General features: G+C 33.9%; 1 protein-coding gene across 1 annotated transcript in view; it reads left to right on the top strand.

The window, feature by feature from the left end:
• Positions 1–18,058, top strand: part of LOC134692641 (uncharacterized) — a 65,104-nt gene that overhangs the window by 8,305 nt on the left and 38,741 nt on the right. Inside the window, exons 5-8 of the mRNA XM_063553100.1 lie at positions 2,807–3,103; positions 5,195–5,491; positions 9,690–9,944; positions 12,633–13,205. Of these exons, the coding sequence (XP_063409170.1) occupies positions 2,807–3,103; positions 5,195–5,491; positions 9,690–9,944; positions 12,633–13,205 (1,422 nt within the window). The remainder of the gene's footprint in view (positions 1–2,806; positions 3,104–5,194; positions 5,492–9,689; positions 9,945–12,632; positions 13,206–18,058) is intronic.

Genomic DNA, 18,058 nt, shown 5'->3' with positions numbered 1-18,058 from the left:
ATTTAAATTTACTTAATAATAGTTTTAAGGTAGCACAATACAAAGATTTTATAACTCCAACTACCAAGTTTTAAAATGCTGTAAATTTCTTAATAATGCTTGAAAATTTATAAAAGTGGTAGTTTTGGATAGCTAACAGATTACTCTTTCAAATTAATGCAATGTTAGCATTATGCAACAATTATGTAACCAATTATAATGTTAACGGTGTCTAAAATATTTTTCACCAAATTTCCACTTTCAAATGAAATTAGCTTCTGCATAGGTATCCCTAGAGGCTTGATTTTATTATATGTTGTTTCTATGGCCATTATCTACAAAAGGGTGTCTCAGATTTCAGATAGAATGTATAGAACAAATTTTACACCTAATTAAACATTATCTTCTTTTATGTGGTTAGGATGTTTCACTAATTGGAGATTTATGAGAGAATAGAATACCATAGAGACAATCTGAGACACCCTTTTGAAGCCCATGATGTGTTGATTAAGATTTTGTTAAAATTTTCTGTATAGTTAAAGAGATGAAAGAGCTAAATTCATTCAAGTGACCTTACCCATATTTTGCCACTAATTACATAATAATTGATTACATAATCATTGCATAATAAAAATATTACATTCATTTAAAAGATTAATCATTTATCGATCTATATGTACCTCTTTTATTATTTTCTATGCATTCATAAGAAAGTTACAGCATTTCAAATGTTAGTGATTGGAAGTAACAAAATCTTTGTATTGTGCTACCTTAAGTCGGGTATTCATGATAAGTGTCTACATATACAACCATTGAATCAATGCCACTGTTCGTTGTAATTTTGTCCAAGAGGTAATCACCATCCTATTACAATTTTTACCACTAGTTAACAAAAAATGAGGTTTGTGTCACATCTTTTATGAAGATTTCGTTTGTGATGATCCTCCTCCAAATATGGCAACTGTTTTGATTGGGTACCGCTCACAAGTGTTAGGTATATGGGAGACGCGACCGATGTACCACATGAAAAGCCTGCTGTATATATGAAGGTTTTAAAACCACTGCTAGTGAAAATTATTCCTCGAGTGTATCACCATCTCAGTAGTCAGCAATAGTACGGATTATACAATTGAAACGATGATTTTAAACGGAACAATTTTTCAATGCCCGATTTTTCATCAAAAACAATTGGACAATGCTCCTGTTCAGCACATGTCCATTACATTTACGTTATCGATATATTGAGTTCCAGTCATTTCTGGTTCAATTACAATACCAGGACTTGTCCGTACTGGTTCGACCATTATACCAGGACTTGTCCGTACTGGTCCGACCACTATACCAGGACTTGTCCTTACTGGTCCGCCCAATATATCAGGACTTGTCTGTACTGGTCCGTCCACTAAACAAGAACTTGTCTGTACTTGTTCGACCACTATACTATGACTTATATGTAGTGGTCCGACCATTATACCAAGACTTGTCCGTACTGATCCGACCACTATATGAGGACTTATTCGTACTGGTCTGACCACTATACCAGGACTTGTCCGTACTGGTCCGACCACTATATCTGGACTTGTCAGTACTGGTCCCACCGCTATACCAGAACTTTTCCTTACTGGTCCGACCACTATATCAGGAATTGTCCGTACTGGTCCGACCGCTATACCAGAACTTGTCCCTCCTGGTCCGTCCACTATACCAGGACTTGTATGTACTGGTCCGACCACTGTATCAGGACTTGTCCGTACTGGTCCGACCCATATAACAGAAATAGTCCGTTCTGGTCTGACCCATATACCAGGACTTGTCCGTACTGGCCCAACCCTTATAACAGTATTTTCTTAGTGTATATATTCATTTGTTCTCGTCCAAAAATATAAAGAACTTTTAAAATGATGTTATACCATTGTTCAATCACCCTATCCGTAAAGTTTTTATATAACATAACATACTTTCTGCTTTTGATAACGATTCTTTGTTCAAGCATTGCGATGTCCACATGATGTCGTTAATACTGTCTGGCAGAACATACTGTAGTTTAATTATGTCCTAGACTTTCATGTTGAGTACCATTTTTCCTATGTGATACGAATTTAAGAAAAGTTAAACACGAATACGAGAATGTCTAGCAAGGTAATTAACCACAAAGATAATTGCTATTACACTTTATCACACTTGACAGGATATGTTCCAAATTCACGGTTCCATAACGTGTTATTTTATTCTTTGATCATGACATCAAGTAATAGGACTCTCAGTGCAAATCAAAATGTTTTTTTTTACTTTGGGTCACTAATTGAGTAGAAATCAATAATGATAAGGAAACATTGGACTTGCCATTTTACTATTGTTTTCTTTCACTTTTAAACTGCTCTAAGTTTGAAAAAATCATGTTATGGCTTTAGTTCAGATTTAATTGATAATTAAGATAGCTGTAGAGTTTGATGTAATTCAAGTTGATTTAAAAAAAGTTATCGAACTAATTAAAGAGGACTAGATGAGTTACATCAAAATTGAAAATTATTGTTTAACCAATTAATTTTAATCTTTTAATTTGACAGCAATGAACCAAACTACCGAATAACCTAGTGAAAGTTTGTAAGATCAATATACAATTAAGTTGGAAGTGTCGAGTCTTATCAAGTTAAATGTGTGTTCGACTAGAAACATATGGTCTTTTCAGACTCTTAGCAGTTTGTAGTATTTTGAACATGACCTTGTCGTTTGTTTTGGTTAGTTGTATATAATAAAACCCTTTGTTTATATATCTCCACACATTTCCTGGTATTATGGATAACATTTTGATTTCTTTTTTTAACAGCTCCTAAAAGATTTGCCATAGTTGAATGTTCCGACTGTTCAATAACAATTGAATGGTATATACATGATCAAGAAGACTGTCTCCAGTATGAACTTGAATATAGAAATCAAGAAACAGATAAATGGACTGTAACGACACTTTCTACAACAGATTTATCGGCAGAGGAAAATGGGCGACGTGTGTATACACTTCTAAATATTTTGCCCGAAACAGGATATGAGTTAAAACTGTGTTCTGTTAATCATCATGTCAGAAGCCATTTTACAGAGCTTATGACCATCCTGACACTGAAACCAGGTAATGTAACATTTAAATTTACTTAATAATAGTTTTAAGTCGGGTATTCATGATAAGTGTCTACATATACAACCATTGAATCAATGCCACTGTTCGTTGTAATTTTGTCCAAGAGGTAATCACCATCCTATTACAATTTTTACCACTAGTAAACAAATAATGAGGTTTGTGGCACATCTTTTATGAAGATTTCGTTTGTGATGATCCTCGATCAAATATGGCAACTGTTTTGATTGGGTACCGCTCACAAGTGTTAGGTATATGGAAGACGCGACCGATGTACCACATGAAAAGCCTGCTGTATATATGAAGGTTTTAAAACCCCTGCTAGTGAAAATTATTCCTCGAGTGTATCACCATCTCAGTATTCAGCAATAGTACAAATTATACAATTGAAACGATGATTTTAAACGGAACAATTTTTCAATGCCCGAATTTTCATCAAAAACAATTGGACAACGCTCCTGTTCAGCACATGTCCATTACATTTACGTTATCGATATATTGAGTTCCAGTCATTTCTGGTTCAATCACAATACCAGGACTTGTCCGTACTGGTTCGACCATTATACCAGGACTTGTCCGTACTGGTCCGACCGCTATACCAGGACTTGTCCTTACTGGTCCGCCCAATATATCAGGACTTGTCTGTACTGGTCCGTCCACTAAACAAGAACTTGTCCTTACTTGTTCGGCCACTATACTATGACTTATATGTAGTGGTCCAACCATTATACCAAGACTTGTCCGTACTGATCCGACCACTATATGAGGACTTATTCGTACTGGTCCGACCACTATACCAGGACTTGTCCGTACTGGTCCGATCACTATATCAGGACTTGTCCGTACTGGTCCGACCGCTATACCAGGACTTGTCCTTACTGGTCCGACCACTATATCAGGAATTGTCCGTACTGGTCCGTCCACTATACCAGGACTTGTTTGTACTGGTCCGACCACTATATCAGGACTTGTCCGTACTGGTCCGACCCATATAACAGAAATAGTCCGTTCTGGTCCGACCCATATACCAGGACTTGTCCGTACTGGCCCAACCCTTATAACAGTATTTTCTTAGTGTATATATTCATTTGTTCTCGTCCAAAAATATAAAGAACTTTTAAAATGATGTTATACCATTGTTCAATCACCCTATCCGTAAAGTTTTTGTATAACATGAAATACTTTCTGCTTTTGATAACGATTCTTTGTTCAAGCATTGCGATGTCCACATGATGTCGTTAATACTGTCTGGCAGAACATACTGTAGTTTAATTATGTTCTAGACTTTCATGTTGAGTACCATTTTTCCTATGTGATACGAATTTAAAAAAAGTTAAACACGAATACTAGAATGTCTAGCAAGATAATTAACCACACAGATAATTGCTATAACACATAATCACAATTGACAGCATATGTTCCAAATTCACGGTTCCATAACGTGTTATTCTATTCTTTGATCATGACAGTGCAATTGCAAATGTTTTTTTTTACTTTGGGTCACTAGTTGAGTAGACATCAATAATGATGAGGAAACATTGGTCATGTTGTTATTGTTTTCTTTCACTTTAAACTACTCAGAGTCTGGAAAAAAACATATGTTATGCTCGATCAGTAAGGTCGGGCACTGCTTTTACTTCATAACACTTCAAACAACCTGGCTTTAGTTAATATATATTTGATAATTAAGATAGCTGTAGAGTTTGATGTAATTTAAATTGATTTGAAAAAGTTATCGAACTAATTAAAGAGGACAATCTGAGTTAAATCAAAATTAAAAATCATTGTTGTTTAACCAATTAATTTAAATCCTTTAATTTGACAGCAATGAACTAAACTACCGAATAACCTAGTGAAAGTTTGTTAGGTCAATATACACTTACGTTAGATGTGTCGAGCCTTATCAAGTAAAATGTGTGTTCGACCCGTAACATATGGTCTTTTCAGACTCTGAGCAGTTTTTAGTATTTTGAACATCACCTTGTCGTATGTTTTGGTAAGTTGTATATAATAAAACCGTTTGTTTATATATCTACACACATGTTCTGATATCATGGATAACATTTTTATTTCTTTTTTTAACAGCTCCTAAAAGATTTGCCATAGTTGAATGTTCCGACTGTTCAATAACAATTGAATGGTATATACATGACCACGAAGACTGTCTCCAGTATGAACTTGAATATAGAAATCAACAAACAGAAAAATGGACTGTAACGACACTTTCTACAACAGATTTATCGGCAGAGGAAAATGGGCGACGTGTGTATACACTTCTAAATATTTTGCCCGAAACAGGATATGAGTTAAAACTGTGTTCTGTTAATAATCATGACAGAAGCCATTATACAGAGCTTATGACTATCCTGACACTGAAACCAGGTAATGTAACATTGACATTTAATGAATAATAGTTTTAAGTCGGGTATTTATGATAAGTGTCTACATATACACCCATTGAATCGATGCCACTGCTCGTTGCAATTTTGTCTAAGAGGTAATCACCATCATATTACAATTGTTAACCACTAGTTAACAAATAATGAGGTTTAAGTCACATCTTTAATGCAGATTTGGCTTTTGATGATCTACCTCCAAATAGTTCAACTGTTTTGATTGGGCGACGCTCACAAGTGTCAGGTATATGGGAGACGCGACCGGTGTACCACTTGAAAAGCCTGTTGTATTTAGTGAGGTTTTAAAACCATTGCTGGTGAAAGTTACTCCTCGAGTGTATCATCATCACTTGTCTGGCGTATATACAAAATTTAGACTTGGTATCTTTGATGAGTTTATTTACAACCACTGGGACGATGCCACTGCTGGTGGAGATTTATTTCCCCGAGGTTATCACCAGCCTAGTAGTCAGCACAGAAGTGATAAAGTGCTGACATGAATTATCATTGATATGTTATATTGATAAATTAACAGTTTACAAAATTTTGAATTTTTGGAATTCTAAGGCTTTCCTACCTCAGGCATATATTACTTTAGCTGTATTTGGCAAAACTTTAAGGAATTGTGGTCCTCAATGCTCCTCCACTTCGTACCTTGTTTGACCTTTTTAACTTTTTTGGATTAGAGCGTCACTGATGAGTTTATTTACATTTACGTTATCGATAGATTGAGTTTCAGTCATTTCTGGTCCAACCACTATACCAGGACTTATCCGTACTGGTGCGACCACTATACCAGGATTTATCCGTACTGGTCCATCCACTATACCAGGACTTGTCCGTACTGGTCCGACCACTATATGAGGACTTTTCCGTACTGGTCCGACCAATATATCAGGACTTGTCCGTACTGGTCCGTCCACTATACCAGGACTTGTCCGTACTGGTCCGACCACTATATCAGGACTTGTCCGTACTGGTCCGACCACTATATCAGGACTTGTCTTTACTGGTTCGACCGCTTTATCAGGACTTGTTCGTATTGGTCCGTCTACTATACAAGGACTTGTCCGTACTGGTCCGTCCACTATACCAGGATTTATCCGTACTGGTCCGACCACTATATCAGGAGTTGTCCGTACTGGTCCGACCACTATATCAGTACTTGTCTTTACTGGTCCGACCGCTTTATCAGGACTTGTCCGTATTGGTCAGACCACTATACCAGGACTTGTCCGTACTGGTCCGACCGCTATACCAGGATTTATCCGTACTGGTCCATTCACTATACCAGGACTTGTCCGTACTAGTCCGACCACTATACCAGGACTTGTCTGTTCTGGTCCGACCACTATACAATGACTTGTCCGTATTGGTCCGTCCACTATACCAGGACTTGTTCGTACTAGTCCGACCACTATACAAGGACTTGTCCATACTGGCCCGACCCTTATAAAAGTATTAACTTGGTGTATATATTTATTGATTTGTTCTCGTTAAAAAATTAATGAACTTTTAAAATGATTTATTACCATTGTCAAATCACTCATATCCGTAAGGTTTTTATATAACATTAAATACTTACTGCTTTTTACAACGATTATTTGTTTAAGCATCGCGATGTCCACATGCAGTCGTTAATACTGTCTGTCAGAACATACTGTAGTTTATTTATGTTCTAGACCTTCATTTTGAGTACCATTTTTTTCTCTGTGATACGAATTAAAGAAAAGTGAAACACGAAACTAGAAGAATACTAGAATGTCTAGCAAGGTAATTAATCACAGAGGTAATTGCTATAACACATAATCAGAATTGACTGATTAGTTCCAAATTCATGATTCCATAATGTGTTATTCCATTCTTTGATCACAGCATAAAATAATGGAACTTTCAGTGTACTTCAACGTTTTTTTTTACTTGGGTCACCAATTAAGAAGAAATTGATAATGATAAGGAGAAATTGTGCTTGTCATTTTGTCATTGTTTTCTTACAATATAAACTGCTCAGAATCTGACAACACCATATTTTATGCGTGACATGTTAGGTCGAGCACTGATTTTACTTCATAAAACTCGACAATACGTATCTGTATTGAGCTGTAATTGACATTTCTCTCGACTTTATCTAATACATTTGATTCAGTATTTGATACTATTGGTGTTGTTTGAAATCGTCTTGACAAAGGCTCGACCAGTCTGGACCTTTAAATTTATTCGTGACTGCTCAATTATATATTCCAGGTTATTTGGTAGTTTAGTCATTGCTGTCAAATTAACGCTTTATGTTAATTGGTTAAAAAGCAAGAATGTTTAGTTTTGATTTAACTCAGATAGTCATCTATTGTTATTTCTATAACATTGTACAAATAAACTTGGATTTTCTTAAGACTCTACAGCTAATGCTAGATTGTTTGGTAGTTTGGCATATTGCTGTCAAATTTAGGGATTTAATTAATATATGCCATCAAAGCTAGAATGTTTAATTCGGAATGAATTAAGATAGTCACTTTTAAATGTTATTATACTTCAACTTCAGCAAACACTACCTTGACCAAAAAATTTAACCTGACTTGATCTAAAACAGTAATCTGAAGCGGGAAAGACAGACGAACAGACAAACAAACGGACGCACATACCGGAAACATGTCACTAGGCGGTGATAAAAAAAAATGAATGGCTGATAATATGTAAAGATTCGTTCTTTATTAAAAAAAAATGAAAAATCTGTCTTAAGTTAAAACAAATTGACGATCCGATATAAGACTACATGAATATCATTAAATTTACTAATGTCACTGTTAAAGTTGCAAACTCCAATAATGATTTTGTTTTCGGTGGTTCGCAGGGCCAAACTGTTTGATTATTAAAGCGTAAGACAAATGTTGTACAAGTGATTTATCCTAAAGAATCACCGTTTTCACCAAAACCAGAACATGGAATCAGAGCTATGCATGAGGACTACACTTAGTTTAAAATGTATAAATGAACAGCAAATCTAAAAAGAGATAACGTTTTAGTTCACGCCAGTATAAAAATACTGGCAAATGAACTGGATATACTCTGTAATTTTCTGGCGCTACAACATACGAAGTCAAATGTCATGTATATTAAATTCCCAACTCACTTGTCCTCAGTTTAAATGTTTGTGCCAGATATGTCACTGTAATCAATTGGCAAGATGCATCATATTAGCTTTATTACATTTAACATTCAGGTCGTGATCTGAATAGTCATCTTTAAAAGTGCGAGCCGTATTTATAAAAAAAGTATTATTTGTGAGGTTTACAAACTGAATTTTACACTAGTTAGATATTTAGTTTAAAGAAAAACATTAATTTAATAGTTTATAGTTTTATAGTTTATTAAAGAAAACTCAGCCGCAGAAGACTGCGTAACAGGAGCATATTATACACAATATTAATTACAACATAGTTCATAATACAAACAGAATACATTTTTAAATTATACATCTTCAGAAATTAGTTTGTGTTTATTACAGTTTTAAATTAGACAAGCCTCTTCTCTATCTTTTGAATAAAAATTGACAGCTTAGACAGCACCTTACTATTACTATATATTTAAGCATGCCAAGTACTTTTTTTTCAATAATTTTTAAATAATATGGAGGTATGAACTTCCCCCTTAAATCCTTAACTTCACAATTGGTACATTTATATATATATAGTGGTATACATCCCCAAGACCAACTTTACAAAGAGGACACATTCACTCATTTCGTGGTACATTTCTCCATCTTCCTGTTTCGATGAAAAGCTTTGTATTACATACCCTTAATTTACATATAATTACTCTATGACCCCGCCTTAATTTTAACAGATATGGTTCTGAGCAAAACTCTTCTTTAAAGTGTAGATAAAATTCCCCCCTTTATGAATACAACAGATATATCCCAATTCATCCGAACCGAAACAAGTATTATTGGCAATGATCAAATGGCTGATGATAGAAGAAGAACCCATGGGAAGAATATTAGATCGTCTTATATGCTTTGCAATGTTATATTTAGAATAAGAAAATGCTATTTTCAGAGTAGTCTGTTTGTATGTGAACTTCTCAATTATATTGTTGTGTTGCCACTGTACAACTTTTTGTTTGTTCTATTTCACATTTTTGTATATATTTATTTCAGACATCATGTCACAAATATAATCTTATTTCAGTTTTGCCAGAAGCTATACAGCTATTATCAGAGGAAGATAAAATCAGATACAAAACGCTTATGCAAACGGAAAAAAAAGAAAACAGGTATTTAATAAGAACTATGATAGTTGGCAAGGAAACGGTTGGAAAAACATGCCTCTTGAGAAGATTATTGAAGGAAGACATATCTGATGTTGCTAGTACCGATGGTGTAGATATTGTTGTTCGTAGATGTAAAATCAACATAAAAAATGGAAAATGGACAATTGGCCAAGGTAAATAAATACTAAGTCTAAACCAATAGGTATCAAAGGTACCAGGATTATAATTTATTACCACAGACGCGCGTTTCGTCTACATAAGACTCATCAGTGACGTTTAAACATGTGATATGATTGCCAATGAGACAACCCTCCAAAAGAGACCAAAACGACACATAAATTATACAAAACTATAGCCTTCAACATTTATCCTCGAAATGTAAAATAATTAAACTTTTTTAAGTGGTGACATATAATGAATATCAATTTACGGGAGAAAATTAACAATCGAAAATAATTCATTGATAATACATATATTCCAGGTTATTATTAACTGTCTATTGTGTTCTGCGAAATAACAGTATTTTCAGAAATATAATTCTAAGTGACCTCGATCTTGGAATCATGAATTAAGAACTACTTTATACATTTTCGCGAATATGATATCATTAAAACGTGTGTTCTTCTTAAACCAAAACTGCTTCAACATTAAACTACACTTCGCATGTTTTACGTTCAACATCACACGTCCATTAAAATGCACATGTTATGTATGGTATTTTATGTAGTTTTAGAGGGACGAAAGATACCAAAGGGACAGTCAAACTCATAAATCGAAAATAACATGACAACGCCATGTCAAAAGATGAAAAAGACATACAGACAAACAAAAGTACACATGACACAACATATAAAACTAAAGAATAAACAACACGAATTCCACCAAAAACTAGGTGATTTCAGGTGCTCCGGAAGGGTAAGCAGAACCTGCTCCACATATGGCACACGTCGTGTTGCTTATGTGATAACAAATCGGGAAAAAAGTCTAATTCGGTAGGTGACATTCATGAAAGGGAAAGGGATTTTAGTTATGGCGTAAGGAACATATCCGATATAGTTTGTGAAATGGTTATTCCATAACAGTCAACCAACTCGTGATGGCATCTGTAAAATTTACAAAGGGATGATTTCAACTTCACTCTTTGGAATTCTTTGTTTAATAGCTTCCTTGTGAGCAGCAACCCTCTTTCAAGAAAATCATGATAGGAAATGCAAGCACGGAATATCGTATCAATTGGGAGATATATAAAGGAGAAACAAACGATACAAAAGGGACAGTCAAACTTATAAATCGAAAAGGAACTGACAACTCCATCGCTCAAAAAAGAAAACGTCTAACAGACAGAAATAGAACACAAGACACAACATAGAAAACTAGACTAAGCAACAAGAACCCCACTAAAAATGGGGTGATCATAGGTGCCCCGGAAGGGTAAGCAGATCCTGCTCCTCATGTGGCACCCGTCGCGTTGCTCATCTGATTGATGAATTATAAATCCGGAAAATAGTCTAATTCGATAAGTTAAGTTCGTGAAAAGGGAAGAGTATTTTAGTTACGACATCAGAAACATATTCGATATCATCTATGAAACGTTTGTTCTATAACGGCCAGCCAACTTTTTATGGCGTACGTAAAATTTACGTAGGGATGATTTCAACTTCAGTATTTGGAACTCTTGTTTTAAACGCTTTATTATGAGTAGCAACCCTTTATCAAGAAAATCATAATAGGAACTACAAGCCCGGGAATATCGTATCAATTTGGAAATATATACTCGGTATGCAGGCGCTGCTTGGATGATGCTATACAGAAAGGAAAGTTCACTATTGGGAAGCTGAAATCACCTCGTTTGTCGTAAATTTTTGTTTTCAATCAACTCTCATTGTCTGTTTCTATATGTAAGTCAAGATATGAGGCAGACTTAACTGTATCAGTTGTATCCTTTTATCTCTAGCTCGATGGATGAGATTCAATACCTTTTTTGAAGAGATGTATCGAATATGAACTAGACCAGTCTTCTGTTGCAGAACTCTAAACGTATTTGTGTGCGCTGGGTTGATGTCTGGTTTTCCCTTTACTATATAGCTGCTTTATTTCATTCATTACATGTTAAAGATCGTACTTTGACCTATAATGATTTACTTTTACAAATGTGACTCGGAAGTTGTCTCGTTGGCAATTTTACCACATCTTATTATACCACATCTGCTTATATGTATTTAAAATTAAAAGAACAGAAATAAATAACAAATATATAAATAAAATCTACATAGATTTTCATTGAAGAAAAAAATATCACTGAATACAACATTACAACACCATGCTAATGTTGCAGTTGAGTATTATGATAGTAGTAAAACGTGGTCCTATAGATGTATAGGGTGTTATCATTTCGAGTAATCTTTCTATTTCCTTACAATGTAACACAAACAGCATGTTATTATCACAATAAACTATACGATAAAGGTTAAAACCCGAATGAATGGTATAGTAGCTGATAATAGGTTTTGGCTAATTTTGGCTAGTCTCAAAACCAGCTTTAGCCCACCATTTTGTCTTAAAATGTCCTGTACCAAGTCAGGAAAATGACCATTGTATCATTGTTCGTTTCTGTGTGTGTAACATGTACACTTGATTGTTGTGTTTATCTTGTGTCTTAGTTATCCTCTTATATTTGATGAGGTTTCCTTAGTTTTAGTTTGAAAAACTGGATTTGTTTATTTCTCAATATCAATTTATAAATTTCGAACAGCGGTATACTACTGTTGCCTTTATTTATATACTACTACCAATTGGTAAGACTTGAAACTTATTGTAAAAATTGTGTTTTGTTTTTTATTGTTTCTTTTTTTTCCTTCCAGAAATCGATGATGATAAGTTGAACCGGATTAGGAGAGCACTTAATCCAAATGCAGAGGACAAAGACATTGAAAATATGCAGGTATATGAGACAATGAAAACAAATTCAAGTCAAAGTGATAAAATGTCTACTGATAAAAAAGAAACGACAACCGACGCAAAGGTCAGAATAGATAAAAGTCATGATACCAATGAGTCCTCATCAGCTTCCGAAGCAAATGTTAGTCATGATAAAAATAAAAATTCAAATGAGCCTGCATCTTTAGAAATACAGGAGGATTTAGCTACCGACAAAAAGGGAAATCTTTATAAAAACGAAGATACGATTGAGTCTGCATCTTTGGTTATGCCTGCGGATTTGATGTCTAATGTGCTTTCGAAGTCAACTGCAAATACTTCCTCGAACCTTTATGCATCGTGTGACTTATGGGACTTTGCAGGACAAAAAGAATTTTATGCTACACATCAAGCATTTTTGACCAGTACTGCACTGTATCTTGTTGTTGCAGATATGAAGGACGACATAAGTAAACAAGGCTTAAGTCAGTGTTTTGCTAATTTTCAGCATATTGGAGGTATGTTTTCGTACCATAAAATCACTGACAGTAAACATTATAATTTAAGATTTGCAAATATACAAAATATACAAGCGGATTGTTGGTTAAGTATGACCCTGTTAAACATTTCGAAACAATAACAAAACGATCAAGGTAAACAAAGTACCTGTTTTAAGAATTTTAAATACCAAGTAAGGTATAACAAGGGAGAAACCAACCAATTATCTTTTTCTTTAAGCAGAAGTAGTTGTCCACGGTGCTCTGTGTTTTCAACCATCACTCCTCGTATATTGATATTAGTAGAAACTACGGTTACAACTTTCCAAGGCAAACTTGACCTTTTACGGACTTGGATATGTGTATTGGTTCTCTTAAGTGATACAACTCTTTAACTGTTTAAGTTCTTATACATCTCTGGCTTTCAAATATTTGGCTTAGAATGTTCCCGATGAAGGTGAATCTAGAAAAGCGCTTCAGACGCATGCAATTTTAGTCAGAAACCCGGTTGAAATAGAACATAAGAATCGAAGCTCTTTGTTAGAGAAGTCGATAAATACTAACTGTAATGTTTACTCTAGTGACAAAATATTAAAAAATTAGTAGAAACAAACAAAAGTACAATTTTCTTCTCAATTTGCATTAGTTTTCAATTTATCTAGTACATAGTTAAGCAGAACAATTAGATATCAAGTCGACGACATGGGATTCTTTCAAGTTGGATGCACAAGATGCATAACCTCTGATTTTCATTTTTTTTTACCACGAACGGAAAACATATGAATCTATTAGTTCAGTATTTTTCCTGTCTGCCCTTATAGTATGTGACTCAAGAAAAAACTCCAAAAAATGGGTAACAATTGTATCGAAAAAAGAAAATCGAGTGCACCTTTTTATGTGAGGGTGTGTTTGAGTTGAATAGTTTGTCTTGAAATCGTACAAAGCAAGACTATCTCATACATCTTATCGCTTCAGATTCTATAATTTTTATATATTAAAGCTACAGGTTGACATTATAACATAAAAAATCACAGTACTAAAACTTAAGGTGAAATATATGGGTCAAGTGAAATACCTATTTAATGAATCACAAAAACAGAGTAGGTGTGTTCGAATAGATATTTATTTTTACTGAAAGTACTTAAAGACAGTCTTTCAAGTTGGATGATGAAAATGCATATCTTTGAAAAATTCTATTTTTTTTGTGTGTGATAACTAGGAATTATAGTCTTCAACCACTAATTAAATCTAGTCTGCCCTTCCACGAAATATTAAATTAGAATTTTTTTAAATGTTTATGAATTTTCGAAAATTCAACCTGACAACCGACCAGACAAACGTTTTAAGTTGAATCAATGTAGGCAAGATCATTAACTGATGCTCATTTGCTATTTGGTAGATTTGTCTTTTAAAATTCAACTGACATAATTATAAGGATCGTAATGGTGCAATATGGAAAATGAACTGGCGTAATGGGGAGATAATTTTGACAAAGTAGAATCTTGACTGATTTATAATGTGTGGTTTTCTTTTTTTACCTTAACGAAGATTTATGTTTTAAATAATGCACGTTTCGTGATAAAAAAAACCACTTTTAAACGACCTATTTCTCTGCTTATATAAATAGAAATGAATTCATTATATAGAACCAGAAAGTATGTTTGCTTTCAAATCAATATTTTTAGTTTTAAAGTTGATTTACATCGAATGTAACGCATACATGTAGATTCTTACATAGATACCAGTGGAGTATCGGATTTATCAAATCGAGATAGTCAAAATATTAATTTTAAAGTCCGAGCCCCGCCTGGAACTTTAACTATTATATTCTAAGTATCGAGATTGAAGAAATCCGATAATCCACGAGTAACTATGTTAGAATATGTTTCTCAAAGTTGTCAAATTTGATATATCCAGTGTACTGGTCAAGATTATGACCATTATATTCATCAAATCAATTACTCAGATCAACGGCAACCACACGTTGATTTTTTAAACAATTTGTTCGAAAAGGGAATAATTTGCATAGAATTAGAAAAAGAAGTATATTTTACACTTCATGGGTTGAGATATTCACTAAAAACAAGGATAATTTTGTCTTCAATTCTGTCTTTATCTACAGGTAGAAGGCACTTCTGCATGTATAGATTACGAAGCGTCGGGTTAAACATTTGTTAAACACATAGAAGAAAATAACCAATTAATACATCAGTTTTTGAGGCGGGATAGCTATACTTTATTATCTTTTTTTTGTGTATAAACGAATTGATCAATATATTAAGTACTGGTATCTGTAAGAATCAAGCAGGCAGTGACACATGAGGAATTTTAGATTTGACTCATTCTCAGTTTTTGAGTGTTATAAGTTATATCATTCACATTTTTGTTATTTTTTACCCATTATCCATCTTGTTACCATGGTAACAATTAGGTTCTTGGTTACGATGTAAATTCTGATAATTTGATGGCTAAACTAGTATGATTTCAACACTTTATTCTGATAGTGTAAAATCTTTATAGGCATAACTAATTAGTACATGATGGATATAGTTTATTGTTTGAAAACTGATATGATTAAGACATTTACGAAAAAGCTCTGTTGACAAGGTAACCAACAAGAAATCACTGATTTCCCTTATTTCTCCCTATCTGACATATTTTGATTTTTTTGGTACATCCCCCAGAATTATCAGAGCTTACCTAAGTTTGTAATGAAAAAGTATTGATTTCTTCTTAATAATCAAGAAAAAGGAGTGCGTTTTTTTAAATTTTGATTTTTTTTTTAGCCCTATTTTAAAAATGTCAATTTTCAATATTTTTGGCTCAATTTTGAGACAATTTCAAATAAAGTTCTTGACCAAACTTAATTTGTAATGCATTTCTATGTAAAAGATGCTATTCCTAGTGCCAGGTATTAAAACAAAATAAAATTTAAAAAATTAAAAACAACGGTTTCTATGGCAACAGTGCTGTTTTCGTAAAAAAAAATTACAAATAAATAATCTAAGTAAAGTCCATAATTTTCTTAAAAATTTGAAAAATTCCCACAATTTTACAACTGTGGATACTGACACTTATAAAAGAAAATTGTGCATATGTATCAGTTACATTTTAGTTACTGTTGTATATGTTTCCATATTGAACAAGGTTGTCACATAGAAGCAATGTATATATACATTCAGGACCTTATATAATAGCCAACTTTACAACTTTTGACCCTATTTTCAATCCAAAGGCAACAACTTCTTCATTAATCATCATTAAAAATTAAAAAATATATTGCAGTGCTTTTACTTCATGTACTTGTTGGATCATCTTTATGTATATAATGTCAGTATATGACATTTATAGTTTTTTTGAAAATTTGGGTCAATGTCAAGAGAGTATGCCACATGTGGAGCAGGATCTGCCTACCCTTCTGTAGACCCTGAGATCAACCCTAGTTTTTGTTGCGGTTCGTTTTGTTTATTCTTTGGTTTTCTTTGTTGTGTCATGTGTACTATTGTTTGTCTGTTTGTCCTTTTCGTTTTTAGCCATGGCGTTGTCAGTTTATTTTCGATTTATGAGTTTGACTGTACCTCTGGTATCTTTCGTCCTTCTTTTAAACAATAAGATGAATACAGCTATGTTCTTCAATACACACACAGCTTGACCAAATTGTATAAAAAAATGTCTGTCACAAGTTTAAGTATTATTCTATTTAAATCTAATAAAGTTTTGCACGTTTTAATGTATGATTATTTAATGAATCGAATTAAACGTTTAAGGTTAAAAGTCAAAATCATCAGATGTACAAGTATACAATGTAAACTCTGTTAATCATACAAATCCAACGTTTCCAGTTTTTGGTTTATATCGAGTGCATCTAAAGTTGTCACAATTGCCCTTAAATCGTCATCATCATCTGTCACTAAAGCATTCAGTGTAAAGCTATCATCTTTCTTAGAAGACGAACATGATGTGTGTGCCAGTCTACACAAACAGGTTGTAATTTGGGTCACTTGCAACCAATCAGACCTGTCAAATCTTCTATTTCCATCTTCAGTGACAGCAGATCGCATACCATGTACAACGTCATTGGCTTCCACTTTACGTGCAGTTATCTGACCCTGATTACATTTTTCATGTAAATAATACACATCATTCTTTGAAAATCTTGATTCCGTCTTTCCTTTCTTATAGCCCAATTTTCCTTTACAATAACAACAGTTTCGTCATGCCCCACTGACAAATTATTCAAACACATATTGACTTCGTTATTAATGTTGTTGCATTGGTCAGTCCATATTCTTTTCACAGAGTGCTTTCACGTTCCAGGTAATGATCATGTTTTCGAATGAATATGTGTTGCTTTAGTGAAAATGCGATAATTCAACCTGGCTCACTGCAAAAAAAAAGTGTTTTGGGCTACCTGTTGTAAGACCTGTTGTAATATTCTCAGCATTTTCAACAACTTTGTTAGGTTGTACAAAAGCATTCTGCATTTCAAGTTTCACATTTTCTAACAAACTGCACCTGTCACATGAAATGTCATGTGTATGCAAACAATATACTTTGAAGTTGCCAGATTTTTCAGTGGTGTCTGATAATGTCCATTGCAAGAAATGATCTGCACATCTACTCTCAGTTTCCAGATGTAGTTTAAAGTCTGTTTTTAAATACATTTTGTTACTTTTCACCTTTATTGAGATTGCCTTGGACCACGCAGAGAGCAGTCCCATTTTTTTCTATTTCAGATATAATGTAGATACACGTATCGAAAGCTGCAATTCCCTCTGCAGATATATTATCCAGTCCTATCCTCGGGCATAGATTACCTTAGCTGTATTTGGCAAAAGTTTTAGGAATTTTGGTCCTCAATGCTCTTCAACACC

Source organism: Mytilus trossulus, chromosome 12 (genome assembly GCF_036588685.1).
Source record: "Mytilus trossulus isolate FHL-02 chromosome 12, PNRI_Mtr1.1.1.hap1, whole genome shotgun sequence".
NCBI lineage: Eukaryota > Metazoa > Mollusca > Bivalvia > Mytilida > Mytilidae > Mytilus > Mytilus trossulus.
The sequence above is the reverse complement of the archived record's forward strand: the minus strand, read 5'-3'. Positions and strand labels throughout refer to the sequence as shown.